The sequence below is a fragment of the Thunnus maccoyii genome, chromosome 2 (assembly GCF_910596095.1).
Source record: "Thunnus maccoyii chromosome 2, fThuMac1.1, whole genome shotgun sequence".
Lineage (NCBI taxonomy): Eukaryota > Metazoa > Chordata > Actinopteri > Scombriformes > Scombridae > Thunnus > Thunnus maccoyii.
In genome coordinates this window covers 34,436,893-34,455,278 of record NC_056534.1, presented here as the reverse complement: position 1 = coordinate 34,455,278, position 18,386 = coordinate 34,436,893, and the positions used below count along the sequence as shown (strand labels likewise).

General features: G+C 39.7%; 2 protein-coding genes across 4 annotated transcripts in view; one reads left to right on the top strand and one right to left on the bottom strand.

Moving 5' to 3' along the window:
- Window positions 1–123: 123 nt before the first annotated feature.
- Window positions 124–6,958, bottom strand: psmd12 (proteasome 26S subunit, non-ATPase 12). Its single transcript, XM_042400216.1, has 11 exons — window positions 6,736–6,958; window positions 5,973–6,032; window positions 5,451–5,579; window positions 5,037–5,144; window positions 4,815–4,919; window positions 2,723–2,872; window positions 2,374–2,508; window positions 1,724–1,836; window positions 1,378–1,552; window positions 622–699; window positions 124–425 (listed from the first exon to the last, which is right to left on the bottom strand). Exons 1-11 carry the CDS (start codon window positions 6,841–6,843, stop codon window positions 216–218), a joined length of 1,371 nt encoding a protein of 456 aa, XP_042256150.1. The 5' UTR covers window positions 6,844–6,958; the 3' UTR covers window positions 124–215.
- Window positions 6,959–14,477: 7,519 nt separating this feature from the next.
- The window catches only part of LOC121909949 (cytoplasmic phosphatidylinositol transfer protein 1-like), a 78,591-nt gene continuing 74,682 nt past the window's right edge, over window positions 14,478–18,386 (top strand). Inside the window, exon 1 of one of the 3 annotated variants that reach the window (XM_042430825.1) lies at window positions 14,478–14,789. In XM_042430825.1, the coding sequence (XP_042286759.1) occupies window positions 14,742–14,789 (48 nt within the window). In that variant the 5' untranslated portion in view covers window positions 14,478–14,741. The remainder of the gene's footprint in view (window positions 14,790–18,386) is intronic. The other 2 variants (XM_042430841.1, XM_042430833.1) reach the window with 2 other exon arrangements.

Genomic DNA, 18,386 nt, shown 5'->3' with positions numbered 1-18,386 from the left:
GGAAGGGAGGTGCTCGTGCGTTTGTCAATGTTTTACTTGACAGTAAAAAAAAAAAAAAAAAAAAAAAAAAAAGAACATAGTTGGGGTGTTGTGTGTATGTGTTGCACCGCATTCACAGTCCGCCAATATACTGTATATTTAAAGACATTCCTGACATAAAGAAAAAAAAAAACAAATATGAACCAAAACATAAAATAATGCACTTTGTTCTTGTTTCACTGCAGGTTGTGGATCATTTCCTCCTTGGCAATGAGATGTGTGGTCTTGTTGACCAGAGACATGAGAGAGTTGAGTTTGTGCGACCAGTCGTTGAGCAGGTCGTTGGGATCTTTGGGCCTCTGAAAGTTGATGATTCCAGCCAGACGGTCGACCTTGGCGTAGATGGTCTTGTTTACGACTAAGCTGGAGAGGAACTCCTCTGATTCCTGATGAATATATTTGAGCAGACAGACATCATGTCAGACGACCCACCGTAATACTTAATCCTTTTTACCCAAAGAAAAAACAAAATAAAGACAAAAACAGACTGACAAACCGTTTGATCTGACAGCGATTTCTTTTCTGTGCTGTAAAAACGTGAGCTTCATTTGGTGAGAGACAATTATTAAAAACTGTGCTTACGTCAATGGAAAGGTCGAGGAGTCCAGCCATCCTCTTCATTGTGATTCTGGTGTAATATTTGGCCATTATTCTTATGTTCTGGGGAAGAAAAGGAAGATAATTTCATAAATATACATATCTGCAGCGGAATAATTGCTTAAATTATTTATGGATAGAACACAGGGACTTTCAGGTCACATCAACAGCGACGGTAGAAAAAAAAAAATATTCATGAGTGAAATTCAACCGTCTATTACCAATCTAATTAGAATATACTCTATTATTGCACATAACAGTCTGCCAGTTTAGACACTGAATCAGCACAGGGTGAGTTTGAATGTTGCAGCGTAGGTTTGGATAACTAAAACGCAGCTGAGTATATCTTAGAAAATGTATTAATGTCAAGCGAGCACGTACAAATTCTCAGACTACTTTGGAAATGAACGTTTCGGTTTGTGAGGAAATGTTAAAATGCTTAGTGATAGTCACAGAAATCATGTTTGTGTGTCTGAACAACAGTATGTTCCTGTGTGAAAGAAAAACAAAGAACATCTGTTTATTCTGAAACACATCCTGCCGTGTCTGTTTGGGTATAATCACGCATAGACTAGTCACAAGCTGTATGTCTGTATCGAGTGTGAGTGCACCGCACTCTGAGCATTAAAGACAGTGTGACAAGTTGTCGCTAGTTGTTCTCTTTCCCCGTTGAAGTGCGAGAGGTAAACTGCCACAACAAGTTCCGAGTGAGAGGACCCGACACTTGACTCCTGGACTTACATGCTCCACCACTCTGTTCTTCAGGTCCTTCCACCTTTTCTCCCCTTCCTCTGAATAAGAGAAGACGTCTGTGGTGGGGCTGTCGGACGAGCCCTCTCTCAGCTCTTTGCCATAATCCTCCACCAGGGAGGCCCAACGCATCAGCTCCATAGTGGTGAACTGCTTCAGGAGGTCCCTGAGAATGGAAGAGGAGTATTAAATATTAAAAAGGTTCCTTTGTGTTAATGCCTTCCTATAGAGATATACATTGTCATAAGTGATGATAATGCATAAGATCAAGTCTGAGGACTGTTTGCTCTATTTATGGTGAAGCCAACAGGCCTAGGGAGGACAAAGCATATCTTACTTGTATTTAGGGATTTCTTCCAATTTCTTGTCCGCGCTGATTCTGTGCACGAGGTCTGACTGCTCATTGTCGTAAGGGGAGAGGATCACATAGAGCACCACGCTCTTCAGGGCCTGAAACACAGACGTTCACTGGTTCTCAGACACAGTTACGTTTACATGGCAACGAGCAAAAGCAAAAGTAAAAGTCTGGGAACAGATATCGCCAACTATTCACAGTTCATGGAAAACAGCACTGATCAAAAGGATGTTCACATCTTGGATATGTGCTGGTCTGATTGAAAAGCCCTTCATAACCACAGTGTGCGCAGAAGCCTTGATTTTAAGCCAATACTAAAGGCGAACCTCTACCTCCTAAAAAAAACGCAGCATTTATCATCACAAAGTCCAAGACAGAGTTGGTTACACAGTGATCTATTGCAATAATAAACATACTGGTTCCACTGTAATCATGGCAATGTGCTGAAATATAGTTCAAAAGAATGAAATTTGATCATAATTGATTCCCAAAAACAGGAACTTTGAGTAGTGAACTGGAAACACTTTCCAATTACACAACAGGAAAAAGTTGTGTAAAAAATGTAAATCTTTAACTGTATTTCGCACACACATAGTTACACAGTACGGTGCGTTGAGAGAAAGCCTGTGTACCTGTTTCCACTTGCTGCCGTCCTCCAGGATGCAGGGGGTGTCATAGATGGCCCGGTAGTGTTTGCAGATAGACAGGTAGGAGCCCTCGTGCTGGTCCACCTGAATCATCAGGTTGTAGTACTTCAGCTTCAACTCCTGAGTTGTTCAAGAGATAAAAAAGGGAAAAGTCACAGCGTTCAGTTACACCGAACAACTTCTAAAATCCTGTTGTAAAAGTGAACACAGGTCACTGAATGCTTTTAAATCAGCGGCTTTCAAGCCGACGCGAGGGAATAATTACAGTATTTTATTAAAGCTCAAACTTCTAAGACACAGTGTTCAAAACAACATTTCTGGCGCTGCCTCTTACCTCGGTGCCTTCTTCTTGGAAGAATTTGGTGTTTATCTTCTTGCTGATGATCTGGGTGCGAATATAATCCTTGACAGCGATGCAAAGTCTCATCTGTTCCAAGATAAACTCCACCTTCTCCTTTTTCTCCATGGAGCCGTATGTCTCCACCTGAGCAGGAGAAAAATAAATAAAAATTCTGAGCGATTCATGCACCTGACTAGTGTCCAAAGAAGTTGCATACTGTATATCATTGTGCTTTACATTTTATTACTGCTGTGGTGATCTTGTACACCACTGTACACTGCTGCTAAGTGGCCGTCTCTATATGTCTGCAGACTTTCACATTGGTTGACAGTATAAATATGTTATATGTGTCCAAACTGGTGCGATATATTGATCCACAGGAATGACCTGTGCGAAACATATTTGAAACAGTTGTGGGCAATGTTATTCATATCACTGTGGTGTTAGCTCAGCTTGCATCAGCTCTACCATTACCTTTAACATCACCTACATGACAGTAAAATGCTATTCAACAAAACTGAACAAACTACAGTTGTAAGTGTACATAAACTAGACATTTCATGGGCTTTGTTGTATCAAAGTTGCCATTAATGCCATCTATTAACACACATTAGACTGAATTATATATGCTTATTGCTAATGCTAATCGCTAGTGCAAAACACTAATCCTTCCAGAACATACACACATCCTGGCCCCATTTGTACATTCAAACTCACATTGTATGGGACTCCAAACCAACGTCCACATCATTTACAGGAGTTTACTCTATTTTGTCACCATGACAGTCTCATTATACTTTTCATATCTGTGCAAAACATACTTAAAACAGTTGCCAGCACGTATATCATCGTCATATCATCGTGGCGTTTGCTCAGCTTGCGGTCACTTTGAACTGAGTCCTGTGTCCTGACGGCCGGCTCATACTTTCGATTCAAGACCTGCTTTTTTTCTGACTCGTGGTCAAAAGTCCGCTGACAAGAGATGAGCTCTCACTGCCTCAGTCCCACCGTTACTATAGTAGTTGGAAATGGCAAACTAGCCATATATCAGCTGATCAGCTGTCATCATTGATTGACCGGTGTTTGTCCCGCATTATTGTGTTGATGAACTTAACTAACGACGTATCAGATCTGGGTTGGCTGATGCCGTGGCCACCCCAGACCACCCCCTAAAATTGCCGTTGCACTGAAGTAGCTTTGCATGATTGACAGTTCAAAAAACTCCTTATTTATCTTATACTGGCCCTGTATGCAGCCCCATAGTTCAGCCTCTGTTTCAGGCAGACCCCCCTCCCTATGAACCTACTCTGTTCTGATTGGCCAACTTTCCAGAAGCCTGCCAAGGGGCAGCTATATCAAAGTCTATCTTAAGTTACCGCCAACATTTCCTGCTTTACTGCTTCAAATGAAAAGCTTTTAAAATTATTAAATAATGGGAGACTTTTATTGTGAAGAATTTACAGGAAATGAAATGTGTTCCTCACCAAATTAGCGGAGCTTCATTAGCAGCGCTAAAAACCAGTCAACACAACAACATATGGAGATATTTGGAGTTCTCTGTTCAGAGGATCAGTTAGAAATAATGCAGGGAAGAATAGTAGAAGCAGAAACAGCCACAGTGATGATGATGTTTGATGAAGAGCTGCAGACAACCAAAACACCTCCAACAGGTAAAAAACTTATTTTATTTTGTGTGCTGTGTAATGGAAGACCAATCGCTGCATGCCAGCTTGACTTGAGTCATGGCTCGGTGTGACTACTCCCAAAACAATGGAAAAACACCATAATGTTAGCAGAGCAATGAACTCATATACTGTGCGTGGAGCAGAGAACCATGTAACGAATCAGCAACAAACCAACATCGGCTCAGGTTGAAAGTAGAAAAAAACATATAACAACAAATATATATGACTGCTGACAATAAGGAAAAGCATGATAGGTCCCTTTTAAATAAAGGATAAATAGAAGAATTCTTTAAACATCTTCAAACATAGATGTGTCCTCATTTGTCCCCACTAACACTTTACTGATTTTTCTTTCATCCTAACATGGAAAAAAAAAAAAATAAAGCCCATCAGTCTCTTACCTGCAGCTCCTGAAGAATGGAAGCCGCCTCTTTGACCTCTCCACTCTGCTCCTTGATACCGGCCAAAGTCTTCGTCAGCCTGGCACGCTCGATCTCCACATAGATCTGTGAGGAGGACATGATTGGTGTATTAACACGGAGAAGGAGGCTTAGATCCTGAGTAAAACAAATAAAGAGTCTCTAGTTTACAGTTATCCTTTACACATAAAACATATTCCAGACCTTGCCAGCAGTCACAGTGCGAAGCGTGTCGATCAGTCGCAGCTTGATAGTCAGATCAGTCACAGTGTCCACGTACTTGTAACATTCTTGCACCATCTTGGCAACAGCCTAATGAGACAGAGAGCACATCACAAATGGGAATTAGGGTCTCAGTAATAAGAGCCTGACAAAGAATTGCATCAAGGTGATCATGTTTGTTTAAAAGCCTCTAAATTTAGTTGCTTGTCCTAACTCCTAACATTCAGGAGAAAGACCAAAACTTCAAAATATAAGACAGTGTGAATATTTAAGACAAGTGTGCACAAAAACAACATTGTTTGGTATTGGGTAGTGAAGCTTGCAAAATTCAACATCAATATGTTCAGACATCACTGGTAGAAATGAGCCATCGGGGGGGAAAAAGAAGTATCTGACCTGTTTGAGCTGACTCCTCCTTTTGGAGAGCAACATGATGTTTTCATTCAGGGCATCCCAGTCTTTTGCTTCATAACACATCTGGACCACAGCCACGAGGATTCTGGAGGTGGACACCATGTCTGATGCCTAAGCAGGGGTTGAAGGCAAATAAGTAAAAACAGAGGCTACAATACATGTATACACACCTACATATGTTCATTGTTTATTTAATAAATACAACAACTCTTTAAACTTTTCTTTCATGTTAAATATTGATGCTGGGGACCCAGGATTGCTTCAGGGTTACAGGACATCTCTGTGACTGCAGGATGACCAAGGATCTTCTCTGAATTTTACATTTTTTATAAGAATATATGACAATGAGGCTTGTTTTGGCTGATGATTATACTCTAATTTGGGGCTCAATTTCACAGGTGTAAAAGTTAAAGTACAGGGAAATTAAACACCTTCAGGGATCAATAAAGTAATATCTATCTATCTATATCTTATACTGACACGGTACCTTACAGAGACACTTACCGTTCTGGTTTGCTTTTCCAATGACAACAAGCTCTCAACGGCTTCCTGCAGCTTGCCCTCCTACAGCAGACAAACACACAAACTTAGCGTCAGTTAAGCCTATGTATTGGCAGTGCAGTTATATAGCCTATCTTAGGATTTTATGCCGTTACCATCAATAGGAAAGTGGCCCATATTCAACCAATTAACTTATATAATAGTGTCAAATTCCTCATAAGACGTTAGCTGATCTGTGAATCTACATTTTTCCCCACAAAGTAACTTTAAGAAAGATGAGCGCTTTTTGTTGTAACGTTAAGACAAAAAGGGCCAGACGAATACATACTGAATGAACATTCATTTTAAGTGAATTTAAGGCTTTTAGGAGGACACCTACGTGTTATGTTTGTGTTTTAAAGAGCTGCCGTCACTACAACCACAGACGCATTAGGCTAAAAGTCATCAGATAACACGTTCACTCGTTCAGTTAAACCCCAACAAGTAGCTAGCAAGTTAGCAGAAGATGCTGCCAATGACTAGACTGCTAAGATTACTAGCATGCTAGCGAGCTTAAAAACACAGTGCATGTGGGAATAATATCAAAAAATGGGTGAAATGGGGAAAAAACAAACACTGAGGAATCATTTACGCTTCATATAATGACTATAAGCGGTGTCTGGGTAGCGCTAAAGCGAGTAACGTTACATGTTAGCTTAGATGCTAACACACTGCTTGTAATGCACCATGACTCAGCCGGCGCTGGCCTCCTTCACAGCCCGCTTACTTTAGCCATTTTCTCGCATTCCGGGAGACGCTGATCTACAGTTGAACTGTAGTCGATCTCCATCTTCACAATCTTTCCATCGGATCTTTCAGATCGTTCCTCAGACATGTTTGCTGTGTAGGGTCGAAGATAATGTGCCGCGGTTCACTCTTTTCTTAACACCAAAGCTCAGCCAAGCACTATTTTGCTTGTCAAATGAACGGAATAGAAAGGTGACCAATCAGGAGGGACCAAATAGCTGTCCGGTGCGCCTGAAAGACCCAGAGAGGACCCCGAAAATAATCACCCGTTTCAAAAGCCTGCGTTTCACTGTGAATTTGCTGGTCAATATATCTCTATCAGTCATAATCAAATCATATGAATGCATCATAATCAAATGCTGACTGTGTAAGTACATAAACGAAACCACTGAAAACAACCTTTCATAGTAGGAAACCGTAAATAAATAAATAAATAAAAATCTGATATTAAAAAGAGTCAGAAATAATATAGCCTAGATAAAACAAATATACATATACAAATATAAAAATATATACAGTATACTTTATATACAGTCTGTGGCATTTAACGTTAAACAAAGTAGGATAAACTATTTTTCTTTGGCCTTGAGATGGAGAAGAATGGTGTTAAATTTGTGATTTTACCATAGATATGTAGGCTACATTATATCCAATGAATGCCCTGTAATGATGACTTACACGTATTTTAATAATGACTTTTGATGACACTGCACATTTTAATTAGTTTGAACACGTGGATTTGTATTTTTCAGATTTGTAGACATGCAGTTGATATCTTTAGTCACCTCTCCCATCACCTTTAATCCTATTTGTAAATCAGGCTTCAAGACAAAGTAAGAAAAATGCTTTTTTAAAATTCAGTGCTGAAATAAATGAGCCAATAACTGTAAAATAAAAGAGGTACCTTATTTTTATCCACAAAGTGAAAGACACTATCCTCTTTGACATAACTGTTCCACTTGCAAGCACATAAAATGAAGTAATGAAAAGTTTAGATGAATGGATATGAGGAAAGTAAAAGGCAAAACTAAGATTTAAGAAGATTTTTTGCACCATCTGCATCAATAACTATAGGGCGCTCTGGTATGAGTTGAAGAAAGGTAATTTGCTTGATTTGGAGGAACTGTCCAGTATGACTTTTCTTCCTTGTAAACCAAAAAACAGGGACAAACTCATTTTTGCATTTTTTTGCTATCTCAGTGATGACAAGGACGATTTTGATGATGAAGTGGAGGAATACGTGCATGTTATTTAGTGGATGTTTGGGGTCCTATCACCCTTGAGTTCCCGCATAGGGCTCCAATTGAATCAAAAACAAAACATATTGGAGTACTGTGGCAATGATGACAGTGATGATGATGAAAGAGGAGACTGACAGTAAAAATAGGATGAAGACAATAATTACATATACAAATTCTGAAAGTGTTACACCTGTCCTGCATGTGTCAATCAGTGAATGAAACACTTTGTGAATGAGCGTTGAGTATATGAATGGATACAGCATGCAATAACTACAATCCACCAGTAGGTGTCCCTTTAATGTCTGCATTGTGCATTCCTCACTTCACACAGTTCACTGCTTTGAAAGGCTCCAGTGCCCCCATAAATAAAGCTAATGTGGGTCAGTGATTTTCCTGCTCATGGTAGAGAAAGCCCCTAAGCCCTGAGCTGAATCACTTTCCAGTGCAGGCTCAGCATCTAGACCTTGGAGGCCTGAAAAACTGAACATGACTCGGATCCACCGAGAGGAAAATCAAATATAGAACAAGAACTTTGACTGCAGAGGTATGAAAATATACTCAGTGCTTTGAGCACACTTTTCAGGCTTCAAAAACGTCAGGAAGAGCTCAGCTGAAGAGGACTAATTGAAGCCTCAAATGGCCATCATCACCATCATGACCATCAATATTATCTTCCTCAATACGATTGATGACAAAAAGAGGCTGATACCAAGATCAAACATGCATCTGAGGTTCTGGTTTAACCTTAATTTGCTATTTTTAGACGGACAGAATCATTCCCAACACAACACACACCGAGGCAAAATATAAACTGAATGTTTCCCCTGCTAATGTTTTCACTTCTCTGCTGAAAAGTGGGACAGAGGCAGGTCTATTCAGCTATTTCAGGTCTTACTTATTTGTTTGGTATTATTGATGTGACGCAGCAGTTCAGATGGCATCAGGCTCTAATCCCCTTTCCAATCAACATAGACCTTACTGAAATAGTTAGGTCATCATTAGGTCATGGGTAGTTGGTTCAGAGATACCACTCACATGAAAGCCCGTCATTGTCCTATGGCCCCCTTAAGCTTCAGGGTTTTAGGTTAAGATAAACACAGAAAGTCAGGAATGAAATACAGACATAGTGTTTTAAAAGACTCTTTCTTGTGTTACACGTCAGAGAAAAATGAATGAAGACATTGTTTGATTGCGCATCCGGCTTTCATCGTGTCTTGAGATATCTTAAGACATGTCTTAAGATATCCATTATTCATCTAAGACATGTCTGTAAAACTCATAGACAGTTTCAAGATGCCTTAGGATGTCTTTGCAATGCTGGCACCTTAGGACGTCCAAGGACCTCACAACTGCTTTGGTTTTCCCCCTTTTTCCCCCCCTATCTTGAAGTTGTTTACTTGCTATTTAAAAAAAGAAAATCAGGTTTAGCTCAGACTTTAGAATAAAAAGAATGTCTGATTATTATTTGATTAACAAATAATAATAAAAAAACATGCAAAGATGTACCACACAGCCATCACTGAAATGTGTAGGCTGCACAGTATTCTACAGAAACCCTCTATGTGGTCTAGTACAACATATCTAGTACTGTATCTGACAAGGTAACCCAGTAAGACCTTTATATTGTATCAGCTAGTCCATATAACAAGCGATTGTGACAGCGTGGCTGTAGTCCATAAGGTTTAATGTTTGCCTCCATTAGCACACCATAATTGTTTTGAAACCAAATGTTTGAATATAGTTAAATTGATTAATAATAGCTTCCCGAGGTCTGTGTGGCATTCTGCTATTTGCTACATTTCTGTGGCAATGAAGGTAGCTTTCCAAAGTCCTATTATGTAAATTCTTAAATTGAAATATGTGACTAATGTAATCCATAATGTCCATTTAATGCACTGCTACACAATGTTAGGCCATTCTGAAGGACACACATGGGAAAGCTTTAATATAAGACTGACATGCTGTTAATGAGACTAATCATTAAACAGCCGAGTCAGTCAGTCAATCAAGGCTTCGGAATAGTTTGCCTGAGGAAATACATGAAGTAAATGTTATTGTATCCTTGTTGTTTGATTATCCCCAAACAACTGCTTGTAATTTCACATTTAACTAAGAACTCCATTTTTTTCTCCCTTTGTCAGCTACACTAATGTAAAAGGGAGATAGCCTTTAATTTAATTAATGTCATTATGTTTCGTGGTCTTTCTCCATTATTGTGCATCACACAAACAATTAGTGAAACCAAAGATCTCTTATTTGCATTAGATAATTTATTCATTAAATTCTTGTGCAAATGATTTTTTCATGTAAAGGCAGCAATGTAGTAGATAATGAGGGTGACCATTAAGGAGCTGCTCACACAGTTTGAGGATTAGGTGTTTAAATTCAAACACTGTTTCACAGGGTTTGCTACTCTGGCAGCATGAATATATTTCTAGGGAGGAAATGCTGAATGCTTGCTGACAGCGCAAAACACTGTTTGTCAGCATCTTCAATACAGAAATATGAGCGTGAATTTTTTGCTGAGTAGAACCAAATAAATCACAGGTGTCAATGAGGCCAGCAGCACAACTCCTACTTTAATTAGAGGCGTTTACATTGTTCTCTCTCTGTTTTCGACAAAGCAAAAAGGGGACTAAAGAGAAGAAGTGTGACTATTTTGATTCACAAGAGCGCTGCCGTCACAGATACAGGCTTGTCTCACTTGTCACTTAGCTGCACTCTTCAAATGTTACCCTAGCAAGTAAGTATTTTTTCATACTCGGACAGCAGCATCTGTGTTATTAACTTTATTGTTTCTTTACAAGTGGAAATCCCAAACTGTGCAATATCCAGGCCTTGACAACAGAGGGTGTGAATAATATTTGCAACAATGTCAGCTGATGTCATTTTTATTTGCTTACTACATGTAAATTCTATCAATCATTCACCTGAATGAACAACAGTAGTACTATCTGTACATGGTGCGATCATTTGCATATATTTCTGTTGTACTGGACTTTGATTTTAAAATAAAACAATGACTAAGAGATTAAAGTGCATCTTTAATCTGAAGGATACATCTATATCAAACAAATCATGAATTCTCACTTTTTTTTTTACATTGTCTCCAAATTTTAAAGTAAATGGACAAATGAACAAAAAACAAAAATCCTTTGTATTCAATGGTTGGCTGAAGTTGTACACATAATTATAACACAACTGTATGTTCCCTGATGCTCTAGTCCAGCCTATATGCAGTCATCTCCACTCCTTGTTTGTTTTAGGGGCCTTTCCTTTTAAGACTCCCAGTATGTGAAATGCTTGCTCAACTGGACTGAGGTCGAGTGACAGCTTGTCAAGAACATTTCACTGTGCGGTCATAGAAATGCCTTGGCTGCTCTGTCTATTTGTACGCCCACGTTTGTCATCCCGCTGCATTCTCCTGGGTGAAGGGCTACTGTAGGAGTCTGTATCCAAAATAGAGTAGAACTGTAGGATATGTGTAAAAAAAAAAAAAAGACTGATTGATACACTTGTCAACAGTCAGCACATTAACCTAATACCTGGGACACCTGCAGACGTCAGAGGTAGGTACCCCGTTTTGAAGGTGGATGTTGTGGAAAGATTGAACTTGGGATAAAAGCTGCAATTTGTATAGAAGAAACAATATACAAACTGTAACTTTCCTAAAATATTAATAATAATCTGCTTTTTTATGACATTAATTACATACTATTTTGCAATGATGGTTGTTTCTTACAGTAGTTTACAGTAATCCTTGTATGTTAAATATGTTGTTAGGATGAGCGTTAACCTTATTACTGTTTCATTTTAAATCCACAGTGCTGATGTAGAGTCAAAAGAACAGAAATTGTATAAAACTGTCCAACTGTCTAACTCTTACACCCATGACAAGCGCTCTGAAATGAGGTGTGTGTGTGCGTGTGTGTGCGTGTGTGTGTGTGTGTGAGGGGTTTACTTAGATGCAGGGGGCGTGCAGCAGTAAGGTTTCCTGTGCTGTGGTTGAGCCGAACGATGTTTCCAACAACTACCGCGTCGTATTTCAGCGGCTCTAGCACAGGGAGGAAAGGGAGGGGAGGGGGGGCGTTGGGGGTGTTATGTCACGTTATATTAACCACTTAAATTTTCCGATTCCTCTGCGAGCTGCATTAACGCGCAGAGGAAGAGACAGCAGAGAGCTTTGCCTTATCTCCTCCTCGAATCTGCAGAGACAAGAAATATGTTTAAACTTTGAAGCTTCAAATAGTGAAACCAACAACATGAGGTTTTCACGGGACATCGATGTGAAATTAACACATTTTCATTGTCAGCAATTTGAACATTACTTCTAACGGTGTCTTGAAGGCAGTCGTCATACGGCAGTGCACATCCGGTCAAACACTTTTCAAAATATTTTTCAATGTAAGCCAATCATTTATTTATACCACTTACGTAGGGATATAGGCTACTACTTAAACATAAACTTGAAATTGCCAGTAGTGGAAAATAACTAAGTACATTTACTCAAGTACTGTACCTAAGTACAATTTTGAGGTACTTGTGCTTTACTTGAGTTTTTCCATTTGATGCTACTTTATACTTCCACTCCACTACATTTCAGAGGGAAATATATACATTTATCTGACAGCTCTAGTTACTTTTCAGATGAAGATTTGACACAATGGACACAGTGTTAAAGATGAAACCAGTGGTTTAGCTTTTGACGTCTTATAAAAAGCAGTGTGTAGTCGGGGTCACATGTCAGATGTCTATGAGTTGTTAACAGCTCCACCAAATAGTGATTTTTCCCTCCAAACTTCTCACATGCTTTCATTTCAATAAATGTTCAAATAATCCAAAACTGAATACAGATAATAATATAACATATAATAATGTATCAGTCAGAGGGACCAAACCACTACTTTTACTGCAATATTTTAAGTACACTTTGCTGCTAGTACTTATGTAGCTATGTTTACTTAAGTAGAGTTTTTCATGCAGGACTTTTACTTGTAATGGAGTATTTTTACATCGCCCGATAGGTACTTTTACCTAAGTACAGGGTCTGAATACTTCTTCCACCACTGGCAATTGTTAAAACTTGCATATTCTCCATTTTACTAATTTCAAGACATTTTTTGTCAGAATGGGTTATCTGCAGCCCAATGAAATTGTTGGTTGTAAAAATGTTCTTTAATGTTCTAAGCCTGTGTGGATAGCTTTGATAAGCTATAGCATTTTGACAAATGTTAACTAAGCTATATCATGAAAAGAGTCGGCTATTCAATGCTGCATTATGACTCTTTTGTGGACCAGATCAGGTTCAAATGTAATTTATTCCTGGTAATTTTTATTATGCCTGAATAATTGTACTACCATTAGAAATTAATGTGGAATTAATTGCACTATTAGTCTAAAGAAATAATACAAATACAAATGTGTTTAATATAATCACTACTTCACTACTCTGCAGCAACTCTTCATATTGTAATAGTCTGTTATTCAGTCCTACAAAACAATTTCAACAAGGGGAGGTAAACAGTTCTTCCCAATAGAAATAATTTAGTGTCCATATCTTGAAACAAAACTAAATAAGGGCACTGCCACTAGGAAAATCTAATATTCCAGGATACAGCCATGGGCGGGAAGCTATATGGATCTCTGTCGCCTCCAAATTCCCAAAAACCCTGGCGCAACCAGTGCTCCCATTCTGGAATCTTAGTTTTCTGTCAAATTGATCAAACACAGCTTTATTTAGGAATTGTAAACTAAAATACCATTAAAGGTGCAGTGTGTAGAATTTAGTGGCATTTAGTGGAACGGACTTGGCAGAAATTGAACGTAATAGTCATAAGTATGTTTTAATTCACGTATAATCACATGAAACTAAGAACAGTTGTGTTTTACCTAAGAATGAGCCCTTTATATCTACGTAGGGAGCAGGTCCTCTTCCACAGAACCCACCATGTTGCACTGCCATGTTTCTACAGTAGCCCAGAATGGAAAAAACAAACACTGGCTCTGGAGGGGGCTTTTCAAGTTCACCATAGTTTCTCCTACACACTAGGAAGCGGAGGGGGAGGGGTATTTAGTAGGTTGCAATCTGCATCCTCACTGCTAGATGCCACTAAATCCTACACACTGGTCCTTTGAAACTAGATTTTTTTTACACAGGGCCCAAAAATAAGACAATAGCAGTCCTAATTCCAAATTTCTTATACACACTGAACCTGAGGCCTTCGGGGTCCCTTTTGGATCTCGGGTGGCAATCCAGCTTTGAATAAAGGCTAGCTTCAGGTGAAATATTCTGCCCAATTTAACGTGTTTTTTGAAAATAAAACTGGAGATAAAAACAATAGACAACCGGGGTAACAAGTAGATCTCTATATTGTATATTGTGTTTTTTTTTTCTCCAAATTTCACGCTCTTATTCTGAAGCGCCGAATCCCATTTTTTCCGGTCTGGTTCGTCGCTGCGTGCGCGCGGCTTGACTCGTCGTCAGTGTGATAGGAGGGGACTATCCTGAAGCCCCAGCTCATTTCTCTGCTCTCACGTTCCCCGCCGGAGAGAGTGAGCGCTGTTTCCGATGAAAGAGCTCAGTAAGTTGGGGTGTATTTCATAAGCCGGGCTGACCATCTCTCCACATGCGCTGACACGACCGCAGATATCACACACATCCCGTCGGACGGCGGAGGGGAACGTTTACTTGGCTGCTTTTGACACATTGTGAATACATACTAGAGAGACGCGCAGAGGGGGGAGGATGTTGCTGAAGGAGTACAGGATATGCATGCCCCTCACAGTGGAGGAGGTGAGTTTTCCTACCAATTTTCTCTACAAGTCTTTGTGTCACTTTGACCGCTACTTCAGACGACTCTGACAGATAAACCCGCTGGGTTTGCTGCTCCTTACGTGTGGCGGCAGGAGGTTTACATGAAGTGTAAGAATACATTCAGGTGAACTTGAAGAAGCGCTTCCATTCTCTCATCTCTCCGTATTTCTCTCCCTCTGTTACTACAAAGTCTAACATTTCACTGGAGTCCTTTTAAAGTATTCTGTTTAGCCTAAACTGACTAGACTACTTGTTTTAAACACACCCTCCCATAGGAAAAAAGAAATTCTAATAATCCTTATATAGCTTATTTTAAAAAGATACTAAACAGTCAGTTCACTTATGACTCCATGAAACAATTAAAGTCCCCCTCCACTCAAAAAATGTGTTTTTTCTGCTTGTTCCTTCAGCTGGATGTTTGAGCTTCACTGTGCAGAATGATGTCTGTGCAGAGTTTGACACTAGAAGGCTGTTTTCACATCTATCTGCTGAAAGTGGAAAGTTTCCTCCAGTGCTTATAGAAAATCCAATTTTAAGGGGTGGGTGGGCCCCGAGAGCATGACTTGACATCACAAATAGTTTGGAAGCCAATTCTGGTCTAATATTCAACTTACGCAAGTGTGATGTGGAAACTTGAAGCCTTGCAGTGCACAAACACTGAGAATGAACTTCACAGTGACGTAGGAGACATCTTGTTTCCAGCAGTTCAACTTTAGAGATGAAATGTATTTTAAGCCACATATTTCTTGATTCTTGGATTTTTTTTTTAATGAGGGAGAAGGAACAGATGTTTGTTTTTAAGGAGATAATTTCCCTTTTTTTTGTGGAAAAACTATAACAAACACAAATTACTATTCAAAGTGTTTTACATACACCCTAAAACATGTCTGGATGTGTATAAAGTAAAAATCTATCACTATTACCTCACTGTTCAGCACCACAGACACATTATAGAGCAATAAGCACTCAAGCTCTGATCCTTTTTCAGCCTTGTTCAGACACACACACACACACACGCACACACACTCTAACACAATGCAGAGCGGTGGTGTTTCATACTAATAGTCGTACTGATTGATATCAGACAGAAAGGACCATTGTCTGTATTCAGCGTATTTGTCTATGAGGTCTCACGACTCAGTCTAAAATTAGAAGCTGAAGATGATTGCTCTCTTGTCCCGGCATGGTCGTCGTACTATACAGGACAGCACCTTTTTCAATGATCACTCATGTCATTGTTTTCGTACTCATCTCCGTTGCTTGTGTTGTGATGCGTGGGTGTCGTCGTCGTTGTCAGGTTTTCTTATAGCTGAGGGCCTGGTGGAATAACGGTCTCTCTGCAGCGCTGACATCTTTTCAGTTTTATATCTTAAGATCCTAAACCCAGATGAGATTTGGTCCTTGCGGAAGAAACACAATATTAAAGCCTAAAATAGCAGTGCTAGGACATTTTTTTTTTTTGATTTGAACAGAGTTATTTTTAGAAAAGAGGGGGAGAGATGAAAGCAGAAAAGTGACTGGTTGCTTTCAGATCTTTTATTGGGCACTCTGGTTTCTCACAGCAACATGTGTAAACTACAGATGACTGCATCATGTTGATGCCTACTTTCTGGGGGCTGGTACAGGCTTTCAATGAAGTGTAGAGGGATTCTCACTGAAGTGGAATGAGGTGCATCTCCATTTTGCAACATAGGCTGCACATAAGAACATTGGGCCTCGTTGACCAATAACTTCCTATGTTTTTTTCTTGAATTAGTCCTCGAGAAAGGTCTACGTCAGATTCACGACGTGTTCTTAAAATGCAGATTTTTTTGCACCTGTTTTCTTATGATGATGAATCCCATTGTCCTTGTAAATTCAAAACACATCCTAATAAGCATAAGTAAAAGCCCGACCAGTCAACCCATAAAAGGACATGAGACTGCAAGGCTGTGTGCACACAGAAATCACACACTGAAATTGAAAAGAAAAGTTGAGGGTGGAGCACCGGATTCCAAATGTGAAAAAAAAATCTTCAGTAGGTCTGAAGTTGAGGTACTGCTACAGGAAGTGAACATCAAATGAACTGCTATATTTAGTACCATCAGTAGAAGATATGAAATAACAGGAAAACAAAAAATGCATGTGATGATATTACTCATTTAGTGAACGCTGTATCCGGAGAAGGGCACATAACTGATGGTTTGATCTCAAATCTGAGGCCAAAAAAAAATAAAAAAATTGCCAAACACAGAAGAGAGATACTGACCACTGGAGGGGGACAGGCTTGCCTAGAGTTAGCTGAGCTGGACCATCCCATACAATAGGGGTCATTATTGGAGAGACAGCACTCTCGGGTGTGCCGTCAGCTGAGTATTTGGATACAGACCTGGGCCCCGTGTCAGTGGTTTCATCTCCTAGGCCATCTCAGAATCAGAAGGTAAGCTAGTGTTTCAGAATTAATACAATCTGACGGTACGTTTGATCTCGCCGTAGCTGTAAAACCATGGAACATGTGAACACCAGTATGTCAAACCCTAAAAGCAGGTGATTGTTTTTGTGAATTGGTGTTTTCTTCTTCAACATGTCCATGTGTTTAAACCTTTAAACCTTGCTACAGTGGTTTGATTTTTATCATTTATTTGCAGATGAACTTCCCGTTCAACTGCCCCACATCTGATCTCAGAGAACGGTCCAAACGCTTTCACAGATAGCCTCAACGCTGGCCACAATCTCCCAGACACTTGAAGAAATAAAGATGCACTGAAACTTGTTTGATTTTTTTTTTTTTAAAGTGATTTCTTTCTTGAGATTAATTGTAAGCTATAAATCATTACACTGTAAAAGTCAAATTAAACAAGCGATGAATTCCTGTTGAACTTGGACAGCAGGTCTGTTGTTTGGTCCCAGGAGTGGGTGAGGACGCACATCCTCTTGTTGTTGTGGTGGCTGAGGGGGAAGTGGTACACCATGTTTCATGGCCATGTTGTGCAATACACAGCAGGCCATGATTATCCCACAAAACTTCAAATGATGAAAAGATGCCCAAAGATTATAAAATGCAACAAAACTGTGATAGAATTTGGCTGGAGTAGTCTGTAGGCTCTCCAATGATTTTTGCAAGAATAAAACACAATTTCTCAGCTGTTCTCTTTATACACACCTTCTCTGGTTTGTAAAGCAGCGTGCCACCTGCTGTGTCCAAACACATCCAGTGTCCTTTTAAGATGCCAATGATGCGCTCGATGGTGGAGCGAGTGTGTGCGTGCTGCTGATTGAAGGACACCTCCTGGTGAGTCTGAGGTTGGGGACTGGTGTCATTAACCAGGTGGTCAGGGCATATTCTCCATCTCCAAATAAAACAAGTCATTATAGGAATAGAAACCCACTGCTGCAGCTCCTTGTTGGAGGTGCATACCTAGAGAAGTCGTATGCACCTCCTGGGATGCAGGGGTCCACATTCAGAAGGTGGTTCTGGGAGTAGCGGATACATTTATGGAGTGGTATTACTGGTGGTTGAGATATGGGAACGGATCTGGAGAGGATGCCTTAATGCGCACGTGTGTGCAGTTTATTGCACCGATAGTGTTGGGTAGA

Coding starts and splice junctions, on each gene's coding strand:
- psmd12 (XM_042400216.1), bottom strand. CDS start 6,843: ATGTCTGAGGAACGATCTGAAAGATCCGATGGAAAGATTGTGAAGATG. Junction 6,033..6,735: donor AATGCGAGAAAATGGCTAAA/GTAAGCGGGCTG, acceptor TGTCTGCTGTAG/GAGGGCAAGCTGCAGGAAGC. Junction 1,553..1,723: donor GAAGAAATCCCTAAATACAA/GTAAGATATGCT, acceptor TTCCATTCTCAG/GGACCTCCTGAAGCAGTTCA.